The sequence below is a fragment of the Amblyraja radiata genome, chromosome 1 (assembly GCF_010909765.2).
Source record: "Amblyraja radiata isolate CabotCenter1 chromosome 1, sAmbRad1.1.pri, whole genome shotgun sequence".
Classification (NCBI taxonomy): domain Eukaryota; kingdom Metazoa; phylum Chordata; class Chondrichthyes; order Rajiformes; family Rajidae; genus Amblyraja; species Amblyraja radiata.
In genome coordinates this window covers 116,285,697-116,312,021 of record NC_045956.1, presented here as the reverse complement: position 1 = coordinate 116,312,021, position 26,325 = coordinate 116,285,697, and the positions used below count along the sequence as shown (strand labels likewise).

The 26,325-nt window shown below is 41.4% G+C and overlaps 1 protein-coding gene across 1 annotated transcript in view; it reads left to right on the top strand.

Annotated features, from left to right (window-relative positions):
* Window positions 1–2,914: 2,914 nt before the first annotated feature.
* asah1 (N-acylsphingosine amidohydrolase 1) overlaps window positions 2,915–26,325 on the top strand; it is a 40,987-nt gene continuing 17,576 nt past the window's right edge. The window contains exons 1-8 of the mRNA XM_033029609.1: window positions 2,915–3,065; window positions 7,894–7,940; window positions 11,655–11,745; window positions 13,755–13,841; window positions 14,219–14,297; window positions 16,459–16,533; window positions 20,298–20,343; window positions 24,533–24,677. Coding sequence (XP_032885500.1) covers window positions 2,994–3,065; window positions 7,894–7,940; window positions 11,655–11,745; window positions 13,755–13,841; window positions 14,219–14,297; window positions 16,459–16,533; window positions 20,298–20,343; window positions 24,533–24,677 — 642 coding nt within the window. The 5' untranslated portion in view covers window positions 2,915–2,993. The remainder of the gene's footprint in view (window positions 3,066–7,893; window positions 7,941–11,654; window positions 11,746–13,754; window positions 13,842–14,218; window positions 14,298–16,458; window positions 16,534–20,297; window positions 20,344–24,532; window positions 24,678–26,325) is intronic.

Here is a 26,325-nt window from a genome sequence, read left to right as displayed (position 1 = left end):
GGGAGTGGTTGGAGAAAGCATCCTGCTTGCCTGCTAGATTTTCACTTACTGTAACTGCAGGAAAAATGTTCCCGATGTTGGGGGAGTTCAGAACCAGGGGTCACAGTTTAAGAATAAAGGGTGGACCAGTTAGGACTGAGATGAGGACACACTTTCTTCACACAGAGAGTTGTGAATCTGTGGCATTCTCTGCCACAGAAGGCAGTGCAGGCCAATTCACTGGATGTTTTCAAGAGAGAGTTACATTTAGTTCTTGGGGCTAACAAAATCAAGGGAAATGGGGAAAAAAACAGGAAAGAGGTACTGATTTTAGATGAACAGCATGATCATATTGAATGGCAGTGCTGGCTGGAAGGGCCGAATGGCCTATTCCTGCACCTATTTTCTATGTTTCTATGCTTGAGTATATGGCAATAAAACTCGATCACTTGATTTTGAAGCATTCATGCATGGTGGAGGTATACTGTAGTCATAGAGTGATACAGTGTGAAAACAGGCCCTTCAGCGCAACTTGCCCACACCCGCCAACATGTCCCAGCTACACTGCTTTTGGTCCATACCTCCAAACCTGTCCTATCCATGTATCAGTCTAACTGTTTCTTAAATGTTGGGATGGTCCCTGCCTCAACTACCTCCTCTGGCAGCTTGTTCCATACACCCACCACCCTTTGTGTAGAAAAACTTACCCCTTAAAAAGTTACCTCTTAAAAATACTTCATACAAAAAATTGAAATCATACTTCTACAATGCACTAAAACATGATTTTAATACATCAAATTTCAAAAAGTCCCTACCCTGGGAGGGGGGACACCCTTCTTCCACACCCTCTCCCCACTCGATTGCTCCACTCCCTCACCGGGTACCCCCAAGGCCAGTGATCAGTGATTGCTCAGCCTCCCCACCTTCAAAACACTCCACGGCCCCTGGTTCAGACGGAGAACACTGCCAGATGTGAGCGGGGAACTGAGACCAGTTGTCCGTGATGTCTGGATCCCAATGCTCAGCACTTCATGTTTCGGAGTTGGCTAATGTTATTGATTTGTAATTAGCCTGATTTGGAATTAGTTGACAAAATCTTAATTTATTCATCCAGAATATCCAGGGGGATGGGATAAGTGTAATATTAAAATGATATGCAAGGTGTCAGGCTGTCTGTCACAACATACAGCCCCGATAACCCATTATTTCCTTCAGTTAAATATTGGGAAGGTAGCACTATTGTCATTTGCCACTCAACTATTATGTTTGTTTACCTCTGACTATTTCTAACCCCCCCCCCCCCCACCCCACCAATTCCTTTGAGAGGTTGAATAGAAATGTGTCCCAATCTGGTTGTTTTATTAATTGAACACGTAGATGAACATCCTCAAGGAGTGTCATCAGATGGAAACTGATTCAGATGCGATATTTAAGAGCTTGTTCAAAGAAGGGGCATATTTTAAAGGAGTGACAGAGATACTTGCAGGGGAATGTGTGAGGAGATTATTATTTGTCTTTAGTTTTAGCTTGAACCAGGACATCTGAAGATTCAAAGTTTAATATAGTAATTGTGCTGATACTGACCCCAACCAACCACGTAATGAATATCATCCATTCTGGAGGTTTTACTTTTATGATGCCATTTAAACTTCACTTGGATTTCAATCACTTCAATGTAAAAGTAATTGGGAATGGGAAGCATTGGAACAAAAATTTGCCCTCAGTACATATTAACTGTAATACAATAATGCATGCATGTTGGTAGGTGCATTCAAAACAAAGATTTTTTTAATCATTGATGTGTTATGAATACCACAGAAAATATTATGTACTCTCAAGATCACATTTAATGGAATAATATTGCTTAATATATAGTTATTGGACTTTGCATTTCGGAAAAGTCCCAGCTGAGAGGAAGACAGCAAAATACTGGAAATATTGGGGGTGAAAATGAATTCAGGGCAGTTTGTTAGGAAAATGAAAGAAATGGTAATAGAATACATACAGCTGAGTGAGTATAATTTTATGAATGAGAAATTGTGTTCAACCAATTGATGACTTCTTTGACAAAGTAACTAGCATGTTAGATAACAAGGAAGCCAATGGATGTAACACATTTTGTTATACATAATCTGGTCTGTGAAGTGCCCATAAAAGATTACCACATTAGTTAAGCACCTGTGGACTTGAACGTAATAGGTTAAGTCCAGGGGGTCAGATATGGGGCTTTATGTGTGGGCCAGATATATTGTCAGTGCAGAGGAGCTAGGAGCAAGGTCAAATGTGCATCCAGTGTCAAGGTCTGGAATAGTATTAGGTGTGCAGTCAAAGCTGGGACAATGGGAGTGTTCAGCACTGGGAACCTAAGCAGGTAACCAGCTATGATAAGGGTAGAATAGGGGGCCAGGTGTAAGGCTGGACTCAGGGTCAGGAATGAGAGAAGGTATGCAACTGGAGTCAGGGTCAGGAGTAGTTCTGGGTGTGCAGTGAGACCCAAGTTGGTCAACATGGGCCAAGTGTTTGATTATCATCTGATTTCCATACATGGATATACTAAGATCATTCATGTGCTGCACGTGTTGATCAGAGCCTGGGCTCTACTGTGGAATGTAATTAGGAATGTAATTTAGTCTAACCTTATTCATAGCAAATCCATTTAAAGCATAAATATTGCATTCAAGTGTATGTTAAAAGACTCGCTACAGTATGCAACATATTGCACAATTTCAAGCTGAAAATGCAAAAGCTCCATACCAATGGGAGGGGGGATTATCCTGTTACAAACCTGTTGTGCTGCTGCAAGTAAGAATTTCTTTGTTCCGTTTCGGTGCACATGACAATAAAACACTTGATGATGACACAGATTTCTTAAAATAACAGGACAGTTTGACAAGTTTGCGATGCGGTTGAGTGATAGCGACAACCCCGCCCCCTTCCTGGGTCCGGCCCCGACCCGCTGTCACGAGCTCCCAGGGCCACATTCGGAAGGTGTTGCAGCGACGGGGAGGTGCGGGATGAAGTCGCTGGGCTGGTGCTCGCTGCTGGTTACCTTCACCGTCTTCACATCGGCGCAGTTTGTGCCGCCGGTGAGTGAGCGAGTGACTGCAGCGTCCGGCGGGGTTCCCTGTCAGTGCTTCCGGGTTGGTGCTGCGCCGAATGTTTTGATCCCGCGGCTCTGAGCACAAGGAACATCGGCAATGTTTGAAACATGTTTCCGAACAAAGTTTTCTTCATAGACAGAGTCGCGGGTTCTTTTTGTTATCAGCCTTTTTTTACAAATAGTTGGTACGCAAACATGCTGGAGAAAGTCAGCGGGTTCAGCAGCATCTATGGAGCGAAGGAAATAGGCAACGTTTCGGGCCGATTCGGTCCGAAATGTTGCCTATTTCCTTCGCTCCATAGATGCTGCTGCACCCGCTGACTTTCTCCAGCATTTTTGTGTACCTTCGATTTTCAAGCATCTGCAGTTCCTTCTTAAAGATTTTTACAAATAGTTGTTCACCTTCCTAAAAAAAAACGCAATTGTATTTCGAAGCACAAAGAACTGCGGATGCTGGTTTACAAAAAAAAAGACAAAGTGCGAGAGTAACTCAGCGGGTCAAGCAGTATCTCTGGGGATAGACACAAAATGCTGGAGTAACTCAGCGGGACAGGCAACATCTCCGGATAGAAGGAATGGGTGACGTTTCGGGTCGAGATCCTTTAAGAAGGAGTTACTCCAACTTTTTGTGTCTACCTTCAATGTAAACCAGCATCTACAGTTCATTTCTACACGTATCCCTGGAGAACATGGATTGGCGTCGTTTTGGGTCGGGATCATTCTTCAGACTCAAGAAGTGTCTCGACCCGAAATAGCACCTATTCGCCATAGCTCCAGACATACTTCCTGACCCGCAGAGTCAGGAAAAGAGTTACCCAAAGACTTTGTGCCTTTATTATATTTAGAAGTTGATCAGAACTAGTCCATCGTTCGCATGGGGTCGTTTTCCTGATGTACGCGACTGGCTTATTTGCCCCTACTTATCCGTGTCTTGCTGCGACCAGTAACCAAGCCTGTTGCCCGTTGCATAACTAAGTTTGATAATAAGTGTGGTTGTCAAGTTTTGGTCAGGTGGTGGGTGTTATCACATGATCGGTAACCGCATGATACGATGATTTCACTGCTTTCGCCTTTGCAAAACTCTCCGCAAGTTTCACGCTGGAGATATGCACAAAACTCCAGATTGAACTTCTGTGTAACTCTAAGAGAGATTGGGGCATTTAATTCTGTTTGTTTTATTGTAGTTATCTTCTACCAGCTAACAATGATCTATTCTGCATTTTTCCTTGATCTCATTCCCTTTGTCCTATTTTCACACCTTACAATTCCCATTTAACTTTCCCCTGACAATAGACTGAAGAAGGGTCTCGGCCCGAAATGTCACGCATTCCTTCTCTCCAAAGATGCTGCCTGTCCCGCTGAGTTACTCCAGCATTTTGTGTCTATCTTCAGGGCACTGATCCCCATTTCATCACAACATCGGTTTTCCTTTGAAATGGCAATGTCTGTAATATAACACTGCAGGCACCTTATCCATCCCTAATCATATGCTCTTGCAGGGGAGTTACATTGATTTCTCGTGAATTAGTTGATTCATCATGTGATGGCATTTCTGAGAAGAATAAATAATTTATATCATAGTTTTCGTCAGTATTTACTCTCAAGTCCATTTCAGCAAATTTGATTACAGTACATGTTCATAAACACACTACTGATTATGACTAGTCTGATTTTTTTCATTGTCAATTAATATTTTCTGAGGTCATGAGTCACTTGTGGCATTTGCTTCCTACTTAAAAGTAGGGTGTGTCTTGGTTGTAACTCAATACTATCAAAATCTCAAAAAGTTACATACATCTTTTATCAAAAATGATTATAAATTAAAAATAAAAATGCACGTTATAATATTTATTAGTACGTTATCCTGGAATCGTTTGAAAAGAAAACATCAAGAATTAGAGATATTACATGACTAATTACATGGCTAAAGTGCCTATTTCTACACTAGCTGGAATGAGAAAAACTGCCCTTTCCACTTATTTCTAACTTGGACTTGTTCAGTTGAGGGAATAAAAAAATGTGCAAATGGGTTGAAATAAGGAAGTGAAATAATGATGTGAGAAAAATAATATAACTTTTTTTTTAAATGCAACAGAGCAGTTAACATAACAAACAGATCAGGAACTCAGCGGGTCAAGTAGCGTTCGTAGAGGGAAATAGCAGACAATATTTTGGTTTGGGGCTCCCAAGTCTGAAGAAAGCGCCCATTGTCTGTCCATTTCACTCAACAGATGCCGCCTGACCTGATGAGTTCACCAGGCAGTCAGTTTTTTTGCTCAATTGTTTATTTGCCCAATTTTTTTTAATATGTTTCTTTCAAACTGCCTCAATTGTGATTTGCACTAAAAAAGAGCATTTTCTAAGAACCTCCTGATTTGGGGGTGGTAGCAGGATGGAATTTTGGAGCTCTTCCTGTTGGATCCCACTTGATTAATGTCCTTCATAAATTCCACATTATTGGAGATCAATTTATTTCATTGTTCACATCCAATTGATAATTGGACCTTCGATAAAATTGCCTGATGGAAAGACCTAGTATTTACTAGACTAAGTGGGACCCGTTGGGTCCCAGCATCACACGGGAGGGCTGGTCCCCCAACACAATATTCCACCACTCCACCAATTCCAATATTGGTGGCCAGTGGCGGGGGCTTTCTGGATGGCTAGTATGGGTGTTGTGGGCCGAAGGGACTGGTTTCCAGAGGGCTAGTATGGATTCTTGGGCTGGCGGCTCAGTCACTCAAGCCTGTTGTGCTGGCAGCTCACTCACGGCTGGTGGGCTGGCAGTTGACTCATGACTATTCCTTGAAATTCCATTTCAAGCAGGGTGCAAGGCCACCAAATTCAAGTGCAGTTTCTTACCACTTCAAGCTGGGTGCAAGGCCACCAAATTCAAGTGCAGTTTCATACCATTTCAAGCAGGGTGCAAGGCCACTAAAGGCACCGAGTCATGACCTCTCCCTCCTCCATCTTGTAGAAACTGAGCCACACCCACACTTCTGGGTTGTACAATCCCTCCCCCCCTCCCACCAGAAGGGGCATGGCCTTCATGGCGTGATTGACAGGAGAGAGAATCTCAACTTGTTTTAAACACTAATAACTGTTTTATTTTTCATCAATGGGAAAAATCCTCGGCACCTGATGAGCAGAGGGGGACTCTGAGTAAGATGGCCAGAAATCACAGCCGTACGTGGTAGCATTTTTTCTAAAATCAATATAAAGCGCAAACAGGAAGTGGTCGAGATTAGACTTTTAATTATATAGAAGGCAAGGCAACTTTAATTAGGCAACACAGCTTGAGCATTTCCAAACCAAAGGCAACACAGCTTTAGCATTTCCAAACAAAAGGCAACACAGCTTTAGCATTTCCAAACTATATTTTCAAACCACATTAAGGGCACTGACAGGTCAGTAAAAACACTCACAGTTTAGTTGACATGTGTTCAGTGTTATTCACAGCTCAAGCTGAGAGACGTGACCCACTCGCTCCCCCATCTTGCAGAGACTGACTGAGGCACTCAACACTTCCAGGTTTGATAGTCTCTCCAGAAGGGGCGTGGGCTTCAGGAGAGAGAATCTCAACATTTTTAAAACACTAATAACTCTTTTATTTTTAATCGATGGGAAAAATCCTCTTGTCCTGCACAGCGGAGGGGGACTGAGTAAGATGGCCAAAAATCACAGCCGTAAGTCGCAGCGTTTTTTCTAAAATCAATATACAGAACAGGAAGTAGCCAAGATCAGACTTTTAGTAATATAGATTTCACTCGTTATATCAATAATTTCTATGAGCAAAGCTAAGATTAACAATGACAAAGTCCAGATTTGGCCAACTTGAATTTCAGCATCAAAGCTTTTATAGTAAGTGCCGAAAGGTTTTCAGCTTTTGTTTTTATTTTCCCCAATTAAGGATTTGGTTGTTCTGCTGTATTTCTTGTGAGATAAAGTGCTTTCGCTTGCACTTAAGACATAGGAAAATTACACCAGATTAAGTGCAACCCCTTATATGGACATCAGCAGAAATGAGAGAATTACAGACTGAAGTAATTTATGAGCAGTTCCACCTGTTGTGCCCTTATTCAGCACAGTGGCGCAACTGGTAGTGCTGCTGCCTCATGGTGCCCGAGACCTAGATTTGATCCTGACCAAGTGGAGTTTGCACATTTTCCCTGTGACCATGTGTTTCTTCTGGATGCTCTGGTTTCATCCCACATCCAAGATGTGTGGGTTTGTAGGTTAATTGACCCCTATAATATTGCCCTGAGTGTATAGGAAGGGGATGAGAAAGAGGGATAGCACAACTAGTGTGAAAGGGTAATTGATGGTCAACGTTGACTTAGTGGGCTGTATCTGTATCCATGCTGTATCTCCAAACTTTAAATACTTGCAAGTAAACATACATGATGTGCTGGTAATAGATACTAAAATGCAAAATTCTTAAACTAATTTTACATTTGGGAAGTCTGTGAATCTCTGCTGGTCCAATAATTCTGTATTGCTCTGCAATTTCTGACCTCTCATTTCTCATGTAAATCATCCTGATCCCAGCATTTGCCCTGCATTTCCACAAATGGAGCAGGACTCCTGCTAAATGTCATTTGCTCACTTGTTTTCTTCTGCACATTGTTTGAGTTGGTTTATAAAAAAAAAACTAGCATTGACCTCTGTACCATATAGAACCCAATATCTTTTCACAGTTCCAACATGTGTTTGGAGAATGTTTTGAAGAACATAAAGTAGATTTGCAGTATTTTTGTTTGTTATAATGCAAAAAGTATATTAGGATTTTCAGAAGCTTTATTTTTCTTTGACAGTATACTGAAAATTGCAGAAGAGGCATGTATCCACCAGCAGGCCCCACGTAAGTATTAAAATATTTTTTAGCCAATTCATTTTAGAAATGTTTTGTGTAGAATTACATTCAAAAGAAAATACAATGCATTTGTGATGTCCCCATTTTCCCTTTACAGACTTTAAACCACATGTGAGACATACTGGTTTAAAATGAGTGGTTGGTGTTATAATCTCTGCCTAACATTACATGGTCATATCAGTCCACCAAACACTGTTGTTTCCTATGTACAGCAATTTGACAGCTGAGTAACGTGTAATGTGAGAACGTAGAACAGTACAGCATAGGAACAAGCTCTCTGACCCGCATTGTCTTTGCCGAATGTAGTTAAATTAATTTAATCTCCCTGCACGTGATGCATATATCTCTTCCCTGCATATCCATGTGCCTATCTAAAAACATCTTAAAAGAATAGAGGACTCGAGGGCCTGAGCCATAGAGAGAGGTTGAGCAGCTAGGACTATTGTTTGGAGTGCAGGAGGATGAGGGGTGATCGTGATCGAGTACAAAATCGTGAGAGGAATAGATCAGTTAAATGAAGTCTCTTGCCCAGAATAGAGGAATCTTAAATACCACTATTGTATCTGCCTCCACCACCATCCCTGGCAGCACGTTCCAGGTGCCCACCATTCTGTGTAAAAAAAAAAAGAAACTTGCTTCATGCATCGCTTTTAAACTTTGGCCTTTCACCTTAAACATATCCATTGTACAATAAAGGTTCTGACAATAAATGCCACATAATTATTCATACTTCTATTGGGTCTCCCTTCAGCCTCAACTCCAGACAAAACACTCCAAGTTATTCCAACCTCTTATAATTAATACCCTCTTATCCAGAGAGCATTCTGGAAAACTTTGAGAAATTTTCAGCTTCTTTTTGAGCTTTTCTATTTTTTCTTAGGCTTGTAGAATGAATTCTGCAATGCTTTTCTATTTTCGTGAGGTGAAAGTGACCAATAAAGTAAGTCTTTTACAAGAGTCTTTCCTGAACTTCTGATGTTTGTTTCTGGGATTTTGAAGCACTCCAATTGAAACAGACAAAATCATAGAAACATAGAAACATAGAAATTAGGTGCAGGAGTAGGCCATTCGGCCCTTCGAGCCTGCACCGCCATTCAATATGGTCATGGCTGATCATCCAACTCAGTATCCCGTACCTGCCTTCTCTCCATACCCTCTGATCCCCTTAGCCACAAGGGCCACATCTAACTCCCTCTTAAATATAGCCAATGAACTGGCCTCGACTACCCTCTGTGGCAGAGAGTTCCAGAGATTCACCACTCTCTGTGTGAAAAAAGTTCTTCTCATCTCGGTTTTAAAGGATATCCTTAAGCTGTGACCCCTTGTCCTGGATTTCCCCAACATCGGGAGCACTCTTCCTGCACCTAGCCTGTCCAACCCCTTAAGAATTTTATAAGTTTCTATAAGATCCCCTCTCAATCTCCTAAATTCTAGAGAGTATAAACCAAGTCTATCCAGTCTTTCTTCATAAGACAGTCCTGACATCCCAGGAATCAGTCTGGTGAACCTTCTATGCACTCCCTCTATGGTAATAATGTCCTTCCTCAGATTTGGAGACCAAAACTGTACGCAATACTCCAGGTGTGGTCTCACCAAGACCCTGTACAACTGCAGTAGAACCTCCCTGCTCCTATACTCAAACCCTTTTGCTATGAAAGCTAACATACCATTCGCTTTCTTCACTGCCTGCTGCACCTGCATGCCTACTTTCAATGACTGGTGTACCATGACACCCAGGTCTCGCTGCATCTTCCCTTTTCCTAGTCGGCCACCATTTAGATAATAGTCTGCTTTCCTGTTTTTGCCACCAAAATGGATAACCTCACATTTATCCACATTATACTGCATCTGCCATGCATTTGCCCACCCACCCAACCTATGCAAGTCACCTTGCAGCCTCCTAGCATCCTCCACACAGCTAACACCGCCCCCCAGCTTCGTGTCATCGGCAAACTTGGAGATGTTGCCTTCAATTCCCTCATCCAGATCATTAATATATATTGTAAATAGCTGGGGTCCCAGCACTGAGCCTTGCGGTACCCCACTAGTCACTGCCTGCCATTGTGAAAAGGACCCGTTTACTCCTACTCTTTGTTTCCTGTTTGCCATCCAGTTCTCTATCCACATCAATACTGAACCCCCAATGCCGTGTGCTTTAAGTTTGTATACTAATCTCTTATGTGGGACCTTGTCGAAAGCCTTCTGGAAGTCCAGATACACCACATCCACTGGTTCTCCCCTATCCACGCTACTAGTTACATCCTCCAAAAATTCTATACGATTCGTCAGACATGATTTACCTTTTGTAAATCCATGCTGACTTTGTCCAATGATTTCACCACTTTCCAAATGTGCTGCTATCCCATCTTTAATAACTGACTAGCAGTTTCCCCACTACCGATGTTAGACTAACTGGTCTGTAATTCCCCGTTTTCTCTCTCCCTCCCTTCTTATAAAGTGGGGTTACGTTTGCTACCCGCCAATCCTCAGGAACTACTCCAGAATCTAAAGAGTTTTGAAAAATTATCACTAATGCATCCACTATTTCTGGGGCTACTTCCTTAAGTACTCTGGGATGCAGCCTATCTGGCCCTGGGGATTTATCGGCCTTTAATCCATTCAATTTACCCAACACCACTTCCCGGCTAACCTGGATTTCACTCAATTCCTCCAACTCCTTTGACCCGCGGTCCCCTGCTATTTCCGGCAGATTATTTATGTCTTCCTTAGTGAAGACGGAACCAAAGTAGTTATTCAATTGGTCCGCCATATCCTTGTTCCCCATGATCAACTCACCTGTTTCTGACTGCAAGGGACCTACATTTGTTGTAACTAATCTCTTTCTTTTCACATATCTATAAAAACTTTTGCAGTCAGTTTTTATGTTCCCAGCCAGTTTTTTTTCATAATCTATTTTTTCCTTTCCTAATTAAGCCCTTTGTCCTCCTCTGCTGGTCTCTGAATTTCTCCCAGTCCTCCGGTATGCTGCTTTTTCTGGCTAATTTGTACGCATCATCCTTCGCTTTGATACTATCCCTGATTTCCCGTGTTATCCATGGATGTACTACCTTCCCTGATTTATTATTTTGCCAAACTGGGATGAACAATTTTTGTAGTTCATCCATGCAGTCATCTGTGACTAACCTCTATTGTTATCCTGCATCTATTTTGCTATGATAGCCTCTATTATAGAATTGTGGTATTTTCATCACCAAACAGTGTTAGCATTTGAGTATCTCATCCATTCAATATTCAAAACTCATGCCTTTTATAATTGGCTCCACACCAGCCAAACACCACCTCCCCTAATATTTAATGATTGTGAACTGATTTGCAACTAAAATGCAAACAGGAATGATGTGGAAAATTGTTGGGTTTTTTTCTCCAATCTGTTTGAGTCTTCACAATTTAGTTAAAATAGAACTATGGAACTTTTAAAGCCTATTTAGGGAGATCAGCAATTGAATGGATATCAAAATATTTCATGAATTATCTTGTAATTTTGACTAATCATTCTCTGATTATAATATCAGTATCTATTACTACAAATAAACATTCCATTTAATGCCACATTGTAATACATTCTCAAATGTTTCGAAGGATTGTTGACCGCGCCACTAATGTGACCTGATCTGCTAGAACTATCAACGTCCTGTCTTTGTTTTAGATTTACAGCAACTTTTCTGCTGTATATGTTCACAGGTTTGTGGGAAATGTTCCTTGGTACAAGATAAATCTTGATTCAGCTCCACGTCAAAGGTGGCATCAAGTGATTAAAGATAAAAAAGTGGAGGTATGTGACTACCATTTTTTATGCATACATTTTTTAATACATCATTTTTTTAAAAATCTTTCTTTGATACACTCCACAAGAATGGCTGAATTGTGGATGGCACAACCAGGACAGCCCAGATTGAATGTTCCCAGCAATAAAATTAATTAATGATCAATGGGCACAAGGAGTGGGGCGTTAGAAGAGGGACTGTGGTATTGCCTATAAGATTGGCTGCAGGAGGCGTCCACGGGACACTGAGGCAGTACGGCGATGAGAAGGACATTGGTTAGTGGGCTGAGCTAGTTGAGGATGACGGAGGAGGCCGTGTAGCAGCCTGGAGCTTACCTGATCAGGAGCCGCTCCAGTACATGTGGCACGTGGGCCAGACTTTAGACTTTTTGTAAATTGCGCCAAAATATGGCGACTTGTCCACATGTGATCTATACAAAAATAATTTTACTTTGCAGTGGATACGTGACAATAAAGCACCATTGCACCATTAATGCCAAACAGAGTGATGTTCAAAGCAGTGTTATTGGTGTCTCCTATCTTAACTGCTTCCAAACCACCTCTTCCTGCTAACCTCATTTGAAAATGCCTTGTGGATATTATGCAGATCATTCTTGATTCCGATTCCTTAGAATTAAACAAAAAATATTCACAATCCGGGCTCAGCTTTTAGCAATCCTGGCTGCCAGCATAAGGTAAACCATGTTCTCCACTGAATAACTGCTCCAGAGAGAAAAGGTTTTAAAAAATAACCAGGGCAAATAGCCTGCATTTAACTCAAATTTGATTTTCTTTCTTTGTAGATACTAAAAGGGAAATAAGTTAAAAAAAGAATCTGTTGAATTATGGTTATAATGGTCACATCAGATGTTAATTAACTGTTATTATCGAGTAAAATAAAATATTTTAGAAATTAACCATTACTTATTCAACTTCCTCTTTCAGATGAGCATAAATATAACAGTTTGTATGTGATATTTCTTTGTAACAAATTGGGGCTATTGAATGAATGAATACGTTTATTGTCATTGCACAATACTGTGCAACGAAATTCCATTGCATCTCCTCCAGTTAAAAAATACAAACACGACAACCATTGACACATATGTACACTTATTAGTAAAAATAATAACTAAGTATTTAAAAAGAATTTTAAAAGAATGTTGCATTTCTTAGAATTACATTTTGAATTACATTTTGCTTCCCCAGTGTTCTCTGTTGGAATTAAGTTATTTTATCGCACATGGGTAGAAATTATTTTTTAGTCTACCGGTGCGAGCCTTCAGAGACCTGAATCGCCTCCCAGAGGGTAGCAGAGTGAAAAGGTGGTTGGCAGGGTGGGATGTGTCCTGCTTGATGTTTGTGGCCCGGCGCAAGCATCGGGCCCTATATATATCATCCAAGGAGGGCAGTTGAGCGTTTGTAATGCTCTGTGCAGTTTTTATAACTCTCTGCAGCGCCCTCCTCTCAGCCACAGTGCAGCTAGCAAACCACACCAGGATGCCATAGGAGAGGATACTTTCCACGGCGCATTGGTAGAAGGACAGCAGCAGCAGCTGTGAGACGTTTGCTCTCCGCAGAGACCTCAGGAAATACAGCCGCTGCTGTGACTTCTTCACGAGAGTGACGGTGTTCATTTGCCATTTGAGGTCCTGGGAGATGTTTATTCCCAGGAACTTAAAGCCAGTGACTCTCTCCACCATATCTCCTTTGATGTATAATTTCAAAATTTTCAATATTTATTGGTTGTATAGAAATTATATTGGGAAAAAAACTAAACTAGGCCACTTTGAAAATAATGTGTCCAATTTAAATCTTTATTTGCTCCCTGTTTTGCAGTCAAATCAACACTGCTCCACTCAGAATTCTCAAAACGTAGTTAATCTGTAGAAAAATGTTTGAAGAAAAACACCAGCGCCCACAGTTCGAATAACACATTGTGTGTTTAACCAACTTCTTATTTTATCGAATAACAACACGTATTGGAAGATTACATATTATTAACTTATTTATTTCAGCTGACCAATTTGATCAAGGCAATCAAGGAATTGGCACTTGATTTCTTTCCCAGCGGAAAATTAATTGATCTAGTGGACAAACATTTGGTAAGGATAATTTTTAGGTTTTATTTCTATGTTTGTTCTAACAATCCATCTCAGTGCTTTATCTGTAGAAACTGTGATTCTGAGCACAAATTCTTTATTTCTTGTCAGATTTTGTTAGAGGCAAACAAACATTAGGGTAAACGTGAAAAATAAAGCTGTCAAAAACCTTTGCAAAACTGGTGTCCTAGATAGAAATGCTCTTGCAACTCAATGTCATGAGTCTCTCTTCAACTAAATTAATTTTATGCTGCCAGTTAACTAATATCCTGGTGCCCAGTTTGGAAGTTCATTGCATAGATTAAGCAAATAGTATCAACCTCTACTTTTTTAGATTTTGTTATCATATATCAATATTATAAATGCATTTTTACTTTCAGGCTCCACTTGTAGACACACTTCCTTTTCCATTTAACGAAGAACTAAAGGGAATTGCTGATGTATCTGGTTTGCCTTTGGGTATGATGGTTATTTTACAATAATTGTTATTTGCCATTGAAACTATGTATTCTAGGATCAAATGTATTGTGGAAATGTATTTTAATCATGGATACTATCATTTACTATTGGTGACTTGGGCATCTTACATTACACACATTGCAGTATTCCTGGCTATTGTGTCTGTTAATTTCTCAAATAATTTTAAGGCTTGCTGAAAAAAAAAGAACATTTTAGTTGAAATTTGTGCAAGCCACATATTTATTTCCATAATATTTGTATCATTGTATGATCTCTAATTACTGTTTAACTACTATCCTCTGCTTCTTGAAACTGAAAAGTGATCTAAATTGAATACTGCATACCTTTGTGATCTTTAAAATACAAAACTAGCCTGGTTCTACTGTCTGATGTGAAGCGGGCTTCTTCCACTTCAAATAAAATCTGATGCAATTTGATCTCCATTTTTAGTGCTGTTTTTTGCTGGCACGATTTATTTTGATTGGATTTTAAAATCTGGTCATTCTCTGACCCATTTCTTTGCACAAGTAGATTACACAACACTACTGCTTCCGTCACACTGAACAAGAAAGTATACACCTTATGAAATCAGTCCCTTTAGTACTTACCTAGTTTTACATGGATGTTTATGATAATCATAAGAATATGGAACAGGTAACCGAGTGGTCCTCTCATCAGCTAGAGTGCAATCCTGACCTCTCATCTACCGCATTGGAAACCATTAAACTATCTTTAATCGGACTGTCGGAATTCAATGATATATCTTGCACTAAATGTTGTACCCTAATCCTTTATCTGTGCACTGTGGACAGCTTGATTGTAATCATGTATAGTCTTTCATTGACTAGATAATACACAAACAACAGCTTTTCACTGTACATCGGTACATGTGACAGTAATAAACTAAACTAATTATCAATCTGCTTATAAAGTTTAAAAAATTAAACTTTTAAGAATAAAATAACCAGATTCAAAAGGTAATTGTTTACTTATACCTTCTAACCAAAGCGGGTAGATAGTCAGAATCTTTTTTCCCAGAGGAAATGTCCAACACTAGAGGCATACTTATACAGTGAGCGGGGGGGGGGGTTTAATGGAGATGCGCAGGGCAAGTATATAACGCAGAGAGTGGTGGGGGCCTGGAATGTATTGCAGGTGGTGCAGGTAGATACGACAGCGGCTTTAAAGAGGCTTTTAGTTGGGCACATGAAAGTGCAGGGAATAGAGGGATGTGGTTCATGTACAGGCAGACGAGATGAGTTTTATTAGGCATCAGGTTCAGCACCAAAATTGAGGGCCAAAGCTGTACTGTTCTATGGATATATTTGCAAACTTCCTCCATACATCAGCCCAGTTATAGTTAATAACATTGTACGCAATTAGCTCATTTCAGGAGATCACATATAGCAGCGAAGATCCCGGTTTCACGTGATGAGATTTATCTTAGTTGCTGTTTTAGGTGCTTCTAGTTAAAGAACAGTGATCAAAATATTGGATAGTTCTTTATCTCATGTGTTAAATCACTAGTAAATTGATCGTGGAGATTTAGAATCTAGCTGAACTTCAATGTAGGTTAATTTTTCTTCATCCATAATTATTGCAGACACATTAAGGTGAGAAACCTCAATCTAGCTCACAGTGAGTCTGACATTTTCAGTCTTTAACTATATTCACATCACTTTTTGAATTCCTATCTGCTGAAGAGGCTTTGTTTTCAGAACAAAAACAAAGTCTCTTCATGTAAAATGCATTTCAGGTTGGGATTGTACCCACTCTTGGAGTTCAGTAAGTGGAGTTTTGCTTACTTTCTGTACAGCGTGTCAAAAGTGGAACTGTGCTTGTTTACCCTACCTACAGGATCAAACTATCTCTTGAATATAAAAATCACCCGAAAACCAAGGAGAAATTTGAATATAGTTTTAGATTTAAAAAAAATATTCAAATATGATTTGCTGAATTTGGGAAGGCATGTAAAACTGATAATTGTACTCTATTTTGAAGAAGGGTCTCAACCCGAAACATCACCTTTTCCTTTGCTCCATAGATGCTGCCTCACCCGCTGAGTTTCTCCAGCATTTTTATCTGCCTTCAATTTTTTCCAGAGTCTGCAGTTCCTTCTTAAACATAACTATCTTTAAACCATGTTTCTTTGCATTTCCAGGGGAAATTATGTTATTTAATATCTTCTATGAGGTATTTACAGTGTGCACATCACTTGTAGCGGAAGATGAAGCAGGTACGTCAGCAACAGAAATTACATTTCTCATTTACGGTTTTAGTTTTAGAGACACAGCGCGGCCCACCAAGTTTGTGCCGACCAGCGATCCCCGCACATTAACACTATACTACACCCACTAGAGACCATTTTTACATTTACCAAGCCAATTAACCTACAAACCTGTACGTCGTTGGAGTGTGGGAGGAAACCGAAGATCTCAGAGAAAACTCATGTGGTCACAGGGAGCAAGAACAAACTCCGTACAGACAGCACCCGTAGTCGGGATCGAACTCTGGCTCCGGCACTGCATTTGCAGCAACTCTACCACTGCAACTCTAACTCTAAGGCAGCAACTCTACCACTGTGCCACTGGTTGAGTTGGTCTAGTTTATCGGAGTGGGTAAAAGGAGAAAACTGAAGAAATTAACAATTCTTGGGTAAAAATGTTCAAACATACCTTTTAGAACAAAATATGCATTAACTGGTAGAGCTGCTGCCTCACAGTGCCAGAGACCCAGGTTTGATCCTGACCTCGGATGCAGTCTGCGTGCAGTTTGCATGTTCACCCTGTGACCACGTGGGTTTCCTCCAGGTGCTCTGCTTTCCTCCCACATCTCAAAGACATGAGGGCTTGTAGGTTAAATAAGTTCTGTAAAATAAAATGGCTCTAATGTTTACGGAGTGAACGAGAAAGTGGGATAACAGAGCTAGTATGAACAGGTGATCAATGGTCGGTGTGGACTCTGGGTCGAAGCTGTATCATTAATTTAAACTGTTTGAATTGTTACTTTTAAGTGAATCTCGTTCAAGTTCAAGTTCAAGTGAGTTTATTGTCATGTGTCCCTGTATAGGACAATGAAATTCTTGCTTTGCTTCAGCACACAGAACATAGTAGGCATTTACTACAATACAGATAAATGTGTCCATATACCATGATATAAATATATACACACATGAATAAATAAACTGATAAAGTGCAAATAGCAGAAAGTGGTTATTAATAATCAGAGTTTTGTCCGAGCCAGGTTTAATAGCCTGATGGTTGTGGGGAAGTAGCTATTCCTGAACCTGGTTGTTGCAATCTTCAGGCTCCTGTACCTTCTACCTGAAGGTAGCAGGGAGATGAGTGTGTGGCCAGGATGGTGTGGGTCTTTGATGATACTGCCAGCCTTTTTGAGGCAGCGACTGCGATAAATCCCCTCGATGGAAGGAAGGTCAGAGCCGATGATGGACTGGGCAGTGTTTACTATTTTTTGTAGTCTTTTCCTCTCCAAGCCATGATGCAACCGGTCAGCATGCTCTCGACTGTGCACCTGTAGAAGTTAGAGAAAGTCTTCCTTGACAAACCGACTCTCCGTAATCTTCTCAGGAAGTAGAGGCGCTGATGAGCTTTTTTGATAATTGCGTTGGTGTTCTTGGACCAGGAAAGATCTTCAGAGATGTGCACGTCCAGGAATTTGAAGTTCTTGACCCTTTCAACCATCGACCCATTGATATAAATGGGGCTGTGGGTCCCCCTCCTACTCCTTCCAAAGTCCACAATCAGTTCCTTGGTTTTGCTGGTGTTGAGGGCCAGGTTATTGTGCTGGCACAATATGGACAGTTGCTCGATCTCCTTTCTATATTCTGACTCATCCCCATCAGTGATACGCCCCACAATAGTGGTGTCGTCAGCGAACTTGATGATGGAGTTCGCACTGTGGTTGGCTACGCAATCATGGGTATAGAGTGAGTACAGCAGGGGGCTGAGCACGCAGCCTTGAGGTGCTCCCATGCTGATTGTTATCGAGGCTGACACATTTCCACCAATACGAACAGACTGTGGTCTGTGGAAGAGGAAGTCGAGGATCCAGTTGCAGAGGGATGCGCAGAGACCCAGTTCTGCGAGTTTGGTAACCAGTTTGGAGGGGCTGATTGTGTTGAATGTCGAGCTGTAATCGATGAATAACAGCCTGACATATGAGTTTTTGTTGTCCAAGTGGTCCAGTGCGGAGTGGAGGGCCAGCGAGATCGCATCCACCGTTGATCTGTTGTGGCGGTACGCGAACTGCAGTGGGTCCAGGTTTTTGTCGAGGTAGGAGTTGATTTGCTCCATGATCAGCCTCTCAAAGCACTTCATCACCACCGGCGTTAGTGCCATTGGTCGATAGTCATTGAGTCGCGTCACCTTACTCTTCTTGGGCACCGGTATAATTGATGCCCTTTTAATGCAGGTGGGGACCTCAGACCTCAGAAGTGAGAGGTTGAAAATGTCCGTAAAAACTCCCGCCAGTTGGTCCGCACAGGTTTTTAGAACACGACCGGGTATAACATCAGGACCAGGTGCTTTTCGGGGGTTCACCCCTCTGAAGGATTTCCTGACATCGGCCTCTGTGACTGAGACTGAAATGCCATCACAGCGAATGGGGGATCGGGAAGGCACATCAGTATTCTCCCTGTCAAAGCGTGCGTAAAATGCATTGAGCTCGTCAGGGAGTGATGTTTCACCGACATTCGAGCTGCCTCCTGGTTTCGCCTTGTAGGAGGTGATTGCATTCAGGCCCCGCCACAACTGCCGAACATCTGTCTCATCCTCCAGCTTGGAGCAGAAGTCCCTTTTGGCCTTTTTGATGGCCTTACCAAGGTCGTATCTGGACTTCATGTAGGCCACTGTATCATCGGATATGAATGCCCTGTGTCTGGACTTTAGAAGAGTGCGGATCTCAAAGTTCATCCAAGGTTTCTGATTGGGAAACACTCGAAAGGTTTTTGTAGGGATGCAGTCCTCCACACATTTCTTTATGAAGTCTGTAACGACTGTGGCGTATTCGTTCAAGTCCGTTGCCGAGTCCTTGAATATTGCCCAGTCTACAGACTCCAATCATTCCTGGTGTTGCTCTTCTGCCTGCCTGCCTGCCTGCCCCCCCCCCCCCCGACCAGCTCTGTGCTGTCCTCACTTCTGGGGGTGCGCTCTTCAATTGCTGCCTGTAGGCAGGAAGAAGCAGCACCGTGGTGTGGTCGGACTTACCGAAGTGAGGGTGAGGGATAGAACGATAGGCATTCTTGATGGTGGTGTAGCAGTGGTCGAGGGTGTTAGGTCCTCTGGTGCAGCAGGAGATGTTGGTGGAAGTTGGGGAGTGATTTCTTGAGGTTCGCCTTATTGAAGTCCCCAGCAATGGTGGTAAATGCCTCGGGGTAAGACGTCTGGTGTTTGTTGACCACAGCGTGCAGCTCCTCCAGTGCCAGACGGACGTCTGCCTGGGGTGGGATGTAGACCACGGTCAGGATAACGGAGGTGAATTCTCTTGGGAGGTAGAAGGGACGGCACTTCACCGTCAGATGTTCGAGGTGTGGAGAGCAGGAGTTGGACAGGACTGCCACGTCGGAACACCACACAGAGTTGACCATGAGGCAGACGCCCCCTCCTCTCCCTTTCCCAGATGCCAGGGTACGGTCCATACGGTGGATAGAGAACCCTTCAGGCTGGACCGCTGAGTCTGGGGAGCTGGGGGTGAAACAGAACACAGAGCATTCCCTCAGCTCCCTTTGATAAAGCACTTGCCCTTAAGTCCTCCACTTTATTTTCAAGGGACTGTTCACCTTTTGTAATGGCATGTACACAACTTTTAGTCATTTATTGTCTATTTCTCCAGTTTACATGTTCCCAGATAAACTGGGTTTTGCTTCCTTTTACTGTGGGGTGGCAAGCTGGTGAATGGATTCCAAACCTTCTGTCCATGCTACCAGCATTGTTGAGATCAATTCAAGGAAGAACTGAACAAATTTATCTTTCTTACATTCAGGAAAATTGTATCATGCTAGAAATCTGGATTTTGGATTATTCCTCGGGTAAGAACTTGATTTTATATTTGAAAGACATTTTCATGTGTTAGCAATCAGTGAATTTAGGTTTTGGATCTGATGACTGTTTCAAGCATTGCTTCAAATAGGTAGATTTGGTGTCTGTATTTGTACTCTAATTTCAAAGAAGAAAAGAGATACCAGTAAAGGTTCACTGCAACAGTACCAGTAAAGGAATGTCAGTGCACATGTATTTAAATTGTGAAATGGTAACCTTGGATTAAGCATTGAAACTATATCATCTTAAAAGTCACATTAATGGTGTTGGTGATGGTTCCTCTTCCAGATAACCTGATTGGTCACTGGTTCATCCCAAACTTGCTCCAAGTTACCTATTCCTGGCAATTTAGGAAATTAGAGTATTAAAATTGATCACCGCTTGCCAAAAGTCTAGGAGAAAAAAATCAATGTAAGTTTGTGGTCCTTATCACTGGGCACAGCGGTAGAGTTGCTGCCTGACAGCACCAGAGATCCGGGTTTGATCCTGATTACGGGTGCTGTCTGTACAGAGTTTGTACGTTCTCCCCGTGACCGCGTGGGTTTTCCCCGGGTGCTCCAGTTTCCCCCCCACACTCCAAAAACGTACAGGTTGTAGGTTAACTGACCGGTAAAAAATTGTGAATTATCCCTGGTGTGTAGTAGCAATGTTACAAAATTTGAGATTAAAAAAATCAGGTCTGCAATTTATCCCATCAAATAAAGCATAAAAAGAAGTTTAATTTGACACCTAATTCACTTTCATATCTTCAGTATTAAAAAGGTTATGGCCATTTTCATACTCGGAAATTAGCATCTTGTTCCCTATTGCTTATCCATTGACTTAACACAAAAGCTGTGATCGAAGACAGTCAAAAGCCCATAACTTTCTTAAAAATTAAGAGAACTGAAAGAAATGTTCAGTTATTATAGATTGAAGCATTCTGAAACAAATATGAAACAATCTTACTTGGATGACCTGAAATTAAAGCATATAATTAGTTAGTTACCCAATTGTAGCTAATTACAAAATTCAATTACTAGATCTAAACATCTATCCATTTATTAAGAAAAGAAATAACATTCACACAATAATTCACAATATAACATGATTTTTAAATCTCATTGTCATGAATTTATAGGCCAAATGGAAGGAATTTAGTGTTTAATTCCTGTAAAATAATGGCCACTTAAATCATCTTGCGAGTGGGATTTTGTGAAACGCGATCGTTTGGAACGCCGCGGTTGCGGTGAATTTAAACACTATATCGGCAGGAAAAACACTGCCGGTTTGTATGGGGCCTATTCACCTTTTCGCAACGTAAAATGTGGATTAAGGTAATCCTAAGAAGCACGCTTATATGTAAAATAAACGGCTTGCCTTTAGCTGTCCCCTCCCCGAAAGCCGTCCCCATTGAAGGCGTTCACAGCATTAGAAGCGGCTTTTTAGTTTACTCCAGAGGTGAAAGGGTCCAACGATTTATTTATTAAAAAATAAATTAAATTAAATAAATTTCACAGACCGGCAGTCGGAACAAAGCTTCAGCGTTACCTAGCTCCCCAAGAAAATATATCCAGGACAGGCGGTAGAAAATCACATTTTAACCCCCCCCCCCCCCCCCCCCCCCAAGTGACATTCCCTTGACTGATGAAGGCCAGTATGCCAACAGCCACTTTCTCCACCATATCTGTCAGCGAAGCCATTTGCAGTGAACTGTGTACTCGTTGATTCAATTGCTCTATAACACTCCCCAGGGCCCTACCGTTCACTGTGAAGGTCCTATCCTCGTTTGACTTCCCAAAATGCACATCTTACACTTATTTAATTAAACTCCATTTGTCATTCATCAGCACACAAGCTCAACTGATCAGTAATCCTGCTGTAATTCTTGATAACAATCTTCAATACCACCTATTTTGTTGTCATCTGCAAACTGACTAATCATGCCTTGTACATCCTCCTCCAAATCATTGATCTAGATCAGTGATTCCCGACATGGCAAATTTCAGGGGGGGCCACAGAAAAAAATTGGGATTTAGGGGGCCACAGGTTCAATGAAGGGGGGCCACAGAGCTACCACCTTGTTGCCTCCTAAATTTCAGTTCTAATAAATTTAAATCTATGTAGTTGAAATATTTTTGATGTTTGTGGAATAGAATAAAAGAGAATATATGTGCAATTAATAGACACTGATATTTCTATGGAAGGTATTATAATATTGAAGTACCTTTTTCCCACTAATAAGAGGTTACTAGGGAAATTGATGAGGGTAAAGCAGTGGATGTTGTCTATATGGACTTTAGTAAGGCCTTTGACAAGGCTCCTCATGGAAGGTTGGTTAAGAAGGTCCAATTGTTGGGTACAAATGCAGGAGTAGCAAGATGGATTCAACAGTGGCTGAATGGGAGACGCCAGAGAGTAATGGTGGATGGCTGTTTGTCAGGTTGGAGGCAGGTGACTAGTGGGGTGCCTCAGGGATCTGTGTTGGGTCCACTGTTGTTTGTCATGTACATCAATGATCTGGATGAATGTGTGGTAAATTGGATTAGTAAGTATGCAGATGATACTAAGATAGGTGGTGGTGTGGATAATGAAGTAGATTTCCAAAGTCTACAGAGAGATTTGGGCCATTTGGAAGAATGGGCTGAAAGATGGCAGATGGAGTTTAATGCTGATAAGTGTGAGGTGCTACATCTTGGCAAGACAAATCAAAATAGGACGTACATGGTAAATGGTAGCGAATTGAAGAATGCAGTTGAACAGAGGGATCTAGGAATAACTGTGCATAGTTCCCTGATGGTGGAATCTCATGTAGATAGGGTGGTAAAGAAAGCTTTTGGTATGCTAGCCTTTATAAATCAGAGCATTGAGTATAGAAGTTGGGATGTAATGTTAAAATTGTACAAGACATTGGTGAGACCAATTCTGGAGTATGGTGTACAATTTTGGTCGCCCAATTATAGGAAGGATGTCAACAAAATAGAGAGAGTACAGAGGAGATTTACTAGAATGTTGCCTGGGTTTCAGCAACTAAGTTACAGAGAAAGGTTGAATAAGTTAGGTCTTTATTCTCTGGAGCGCAGAAGGTTAAGGGGGGACTTGATAGAGGTCTTTAAAATGATGAGAGGGATAGACAGAGTTGACGTGGACAAGCTTTTCCCATTGAGAGTAGGGAAGATTCAAACAAGAGGACATGACTTCAGAATTAAGGGACAGAAGTTTAGGGGTAACATGAGGGGGAACTTCTTTACTCAGAGAGTGGTAGCTGTGTGGAATGAGCTTCCAGTGGAAGTGGTGGAGGCAGGTTCGATTTTATCATTTAAAATTAAATTGGATAGGTATATGGATGGGAAAGGAATGGAGGGTTATGGTCTGTGCAGGTAGATGGGACTAGGGGAAAATAAATGTTCGGCACGGACTTGTAAGGCCGAGATGGTCTGTTTCCGTGCTGTAATTGTTATATGGTTATATGGTTAATAATGTCAGGGGGGGGCCACAGAAAAATTAAAAGATCCCAACGGGGTCATGAGCTAAAAAAGGTTGGGAACCACTGATCTAGATGACAAACAGAAATGGGCCCAGCACAGATTCCCAAAGTATACCACTATTCACAGACCTCCAGACCGAATAACAACTTTCTGCTTCAAGAAGGCAATTCTGTATCTCATTTGCTAGCTCTCCCTGGATTCCAGAGAAGCCTACCATGCAGAACCTTCTCAAAATCCTATCTGAAGTCCATATAGACAATGTCTGTGGCCCTGACCTCATTAACCTTATTTACTTAAAAAAAAAAACTCAATCACTTTCATGAGACACAATCTCCCGTGCACAAGACCATGCTGACTATCACTAATCAACCCTGAATTTCCAAATGCATGTATATCTTATCCCACGGAATCCCTCTCCAGTAACTTTCCTGCCATAGATCCCTGAGGCACACTATTGGCCGCAGATCTTCAGTCTGTAGTTTCCAGATTTGTGTTTGCTGCCCTTCTTTAAAGGAGGCACAACATTTGCAACCGACCAGTCTCAACCTGAACAATCTGATAACACAGAAATAGGCTTTTCAGCCCATCATGTCATTGCAAATTGATTATCCATCTACATGAATCTAATTTTATAGAATCGTCTAGTATCTTGGAAAACAATGAAGCAATCTGTGAATTAGAAGTGCTGATTAAGCTTTTCTTTCTTTTTCAGCTGGGACACGAAAAACAGTAGCTGGAGGATCCCGGAATATCTTAGACCACTAACAGTGAATCTAGATTTCCAGAGGAACAATAGAACTGTGTTTAAGTCTACTAATTTTGCTGGATATGTAGGAATGCTAACTGGCATGAAACCGGTAGGCTATTGCTGAAACCCTCTTAATCATTTCTGTAAGTGCTGTGCCACTTTGTTTCAGCAGTATTTGTCGAATATTTTGTGGGATTATGACACAATGCTTTATTTGTCAGTGGTGTCAAAACCATCTCTGGGAATAACATCCTATCTCCAGGAACAGGCCTACCAGAAATTCATATCCTGTGGGACAGGGAAAAATAGGATTACAAGTGATCTCAGTCTCCAGGATACAGGATCATCTATAGGATAATGTTAGCTGTGAGTAGCTGGAAACACTCTCAGAAAGTTGTGGTTTCAGATCCCAACTCCAATCAATAACCAAAAATCTAAATCAATAATCCATTGCAATACTGAAGGAGTGTTTCTCTAGTGAGAAGTTTAAAGCAAACTTTTCCCCTGGATAGCTATAAAAGTTCCCATTACACTATTTGAAGAGGGGCAGGGTGTTATCCTGTCACTATTACATTACTGATTGCAGTAACTTTCTTTCCGCAAATTAACTGCCAAGTCTGGTGCAGCACAGCCATGTCACGGGACATATGTGGCAGCTGGAGGCTGTGTGCCATCGGGCATCTGCCCAGCCACCTCCAGCCTTCAATGACTTCTTCTGTTCACCGGTTTCAACACCACTTTCTGAGCTGATCCCCATAACCCTATCATTACAAAGAAAAACATCGCTGTGTGTATATACATCATGCTTTTGGAAGCGTGAGGGTATGAAAGATACCATATAAATGCAATTTCTTCTTATATTATAACATTGTAAAGTAATTTTCTTGTCAGAGGTTGACAATGGGACCCCGCTACCTCTGGTGATTCAATGCGATGATTGGGGTCTTTTCTCTAACCCTTGGCAGTATCTCATGACTGACTTTTGGAGTAGATCTTTTGATTGGAAAAAGGAGGAAGGGCATGTAAGTAAGTTTATTGGCCAAGTATTCACATACAAGGAATTTGCCTTGGTGCTCCTCCCACAAGTAACAACATGACATACAGTGACAGTTACGAATGACTCAGAAAACACTAAACATTAATAATAATAAAACATTCATGATTAAACACCAATGATCAAGCATGTGAACCAACAAATACCAGATCAAAGTGAGGCTACAGATTTTTGGCTGTTTATTAGAGCAACTACTCGTGGATAAAAACTTTTTATGTCTGGCTGTGGCAGCTTTGACAATTCGGAGTCGCCTTCCAGAGGGAAGTGATTCAAAGAGTTTGTGGCCAGGGTGAGAGGGGTCAGGGATGATCTTGCCTGCTCACTTCCTGCTGGTGACTTATGCAATTAATGTCCAATTTCATGATTTAAAATTTCCCAACTTCTTACAGCCTCGGTGCCCTGGCTAAATAGTAGTGGAAAACTGATCAAAGAAAATGCACTTGCAGTTGGAGCTGAGCTAGGAATACAAACTTAAATCTACACAAATTTCACTACGATGGACAGATGTCTTCCTCCTCATCCAGCCCAAAGTAAAAATTGGGTGAAGGGAGGCACAAAATGCCGGAGTAACTCAGCAGGTTGGGCAGCATCTCTGGAGAAAAGGAATAGGTGGCATTTTGAGTCGAAACCCTTCTTCAGACTCCGAATCTGAAGAAGGGTCTCAACCCGAAACGTCACCTATTCCTTTTCTCCAGAGATGCTG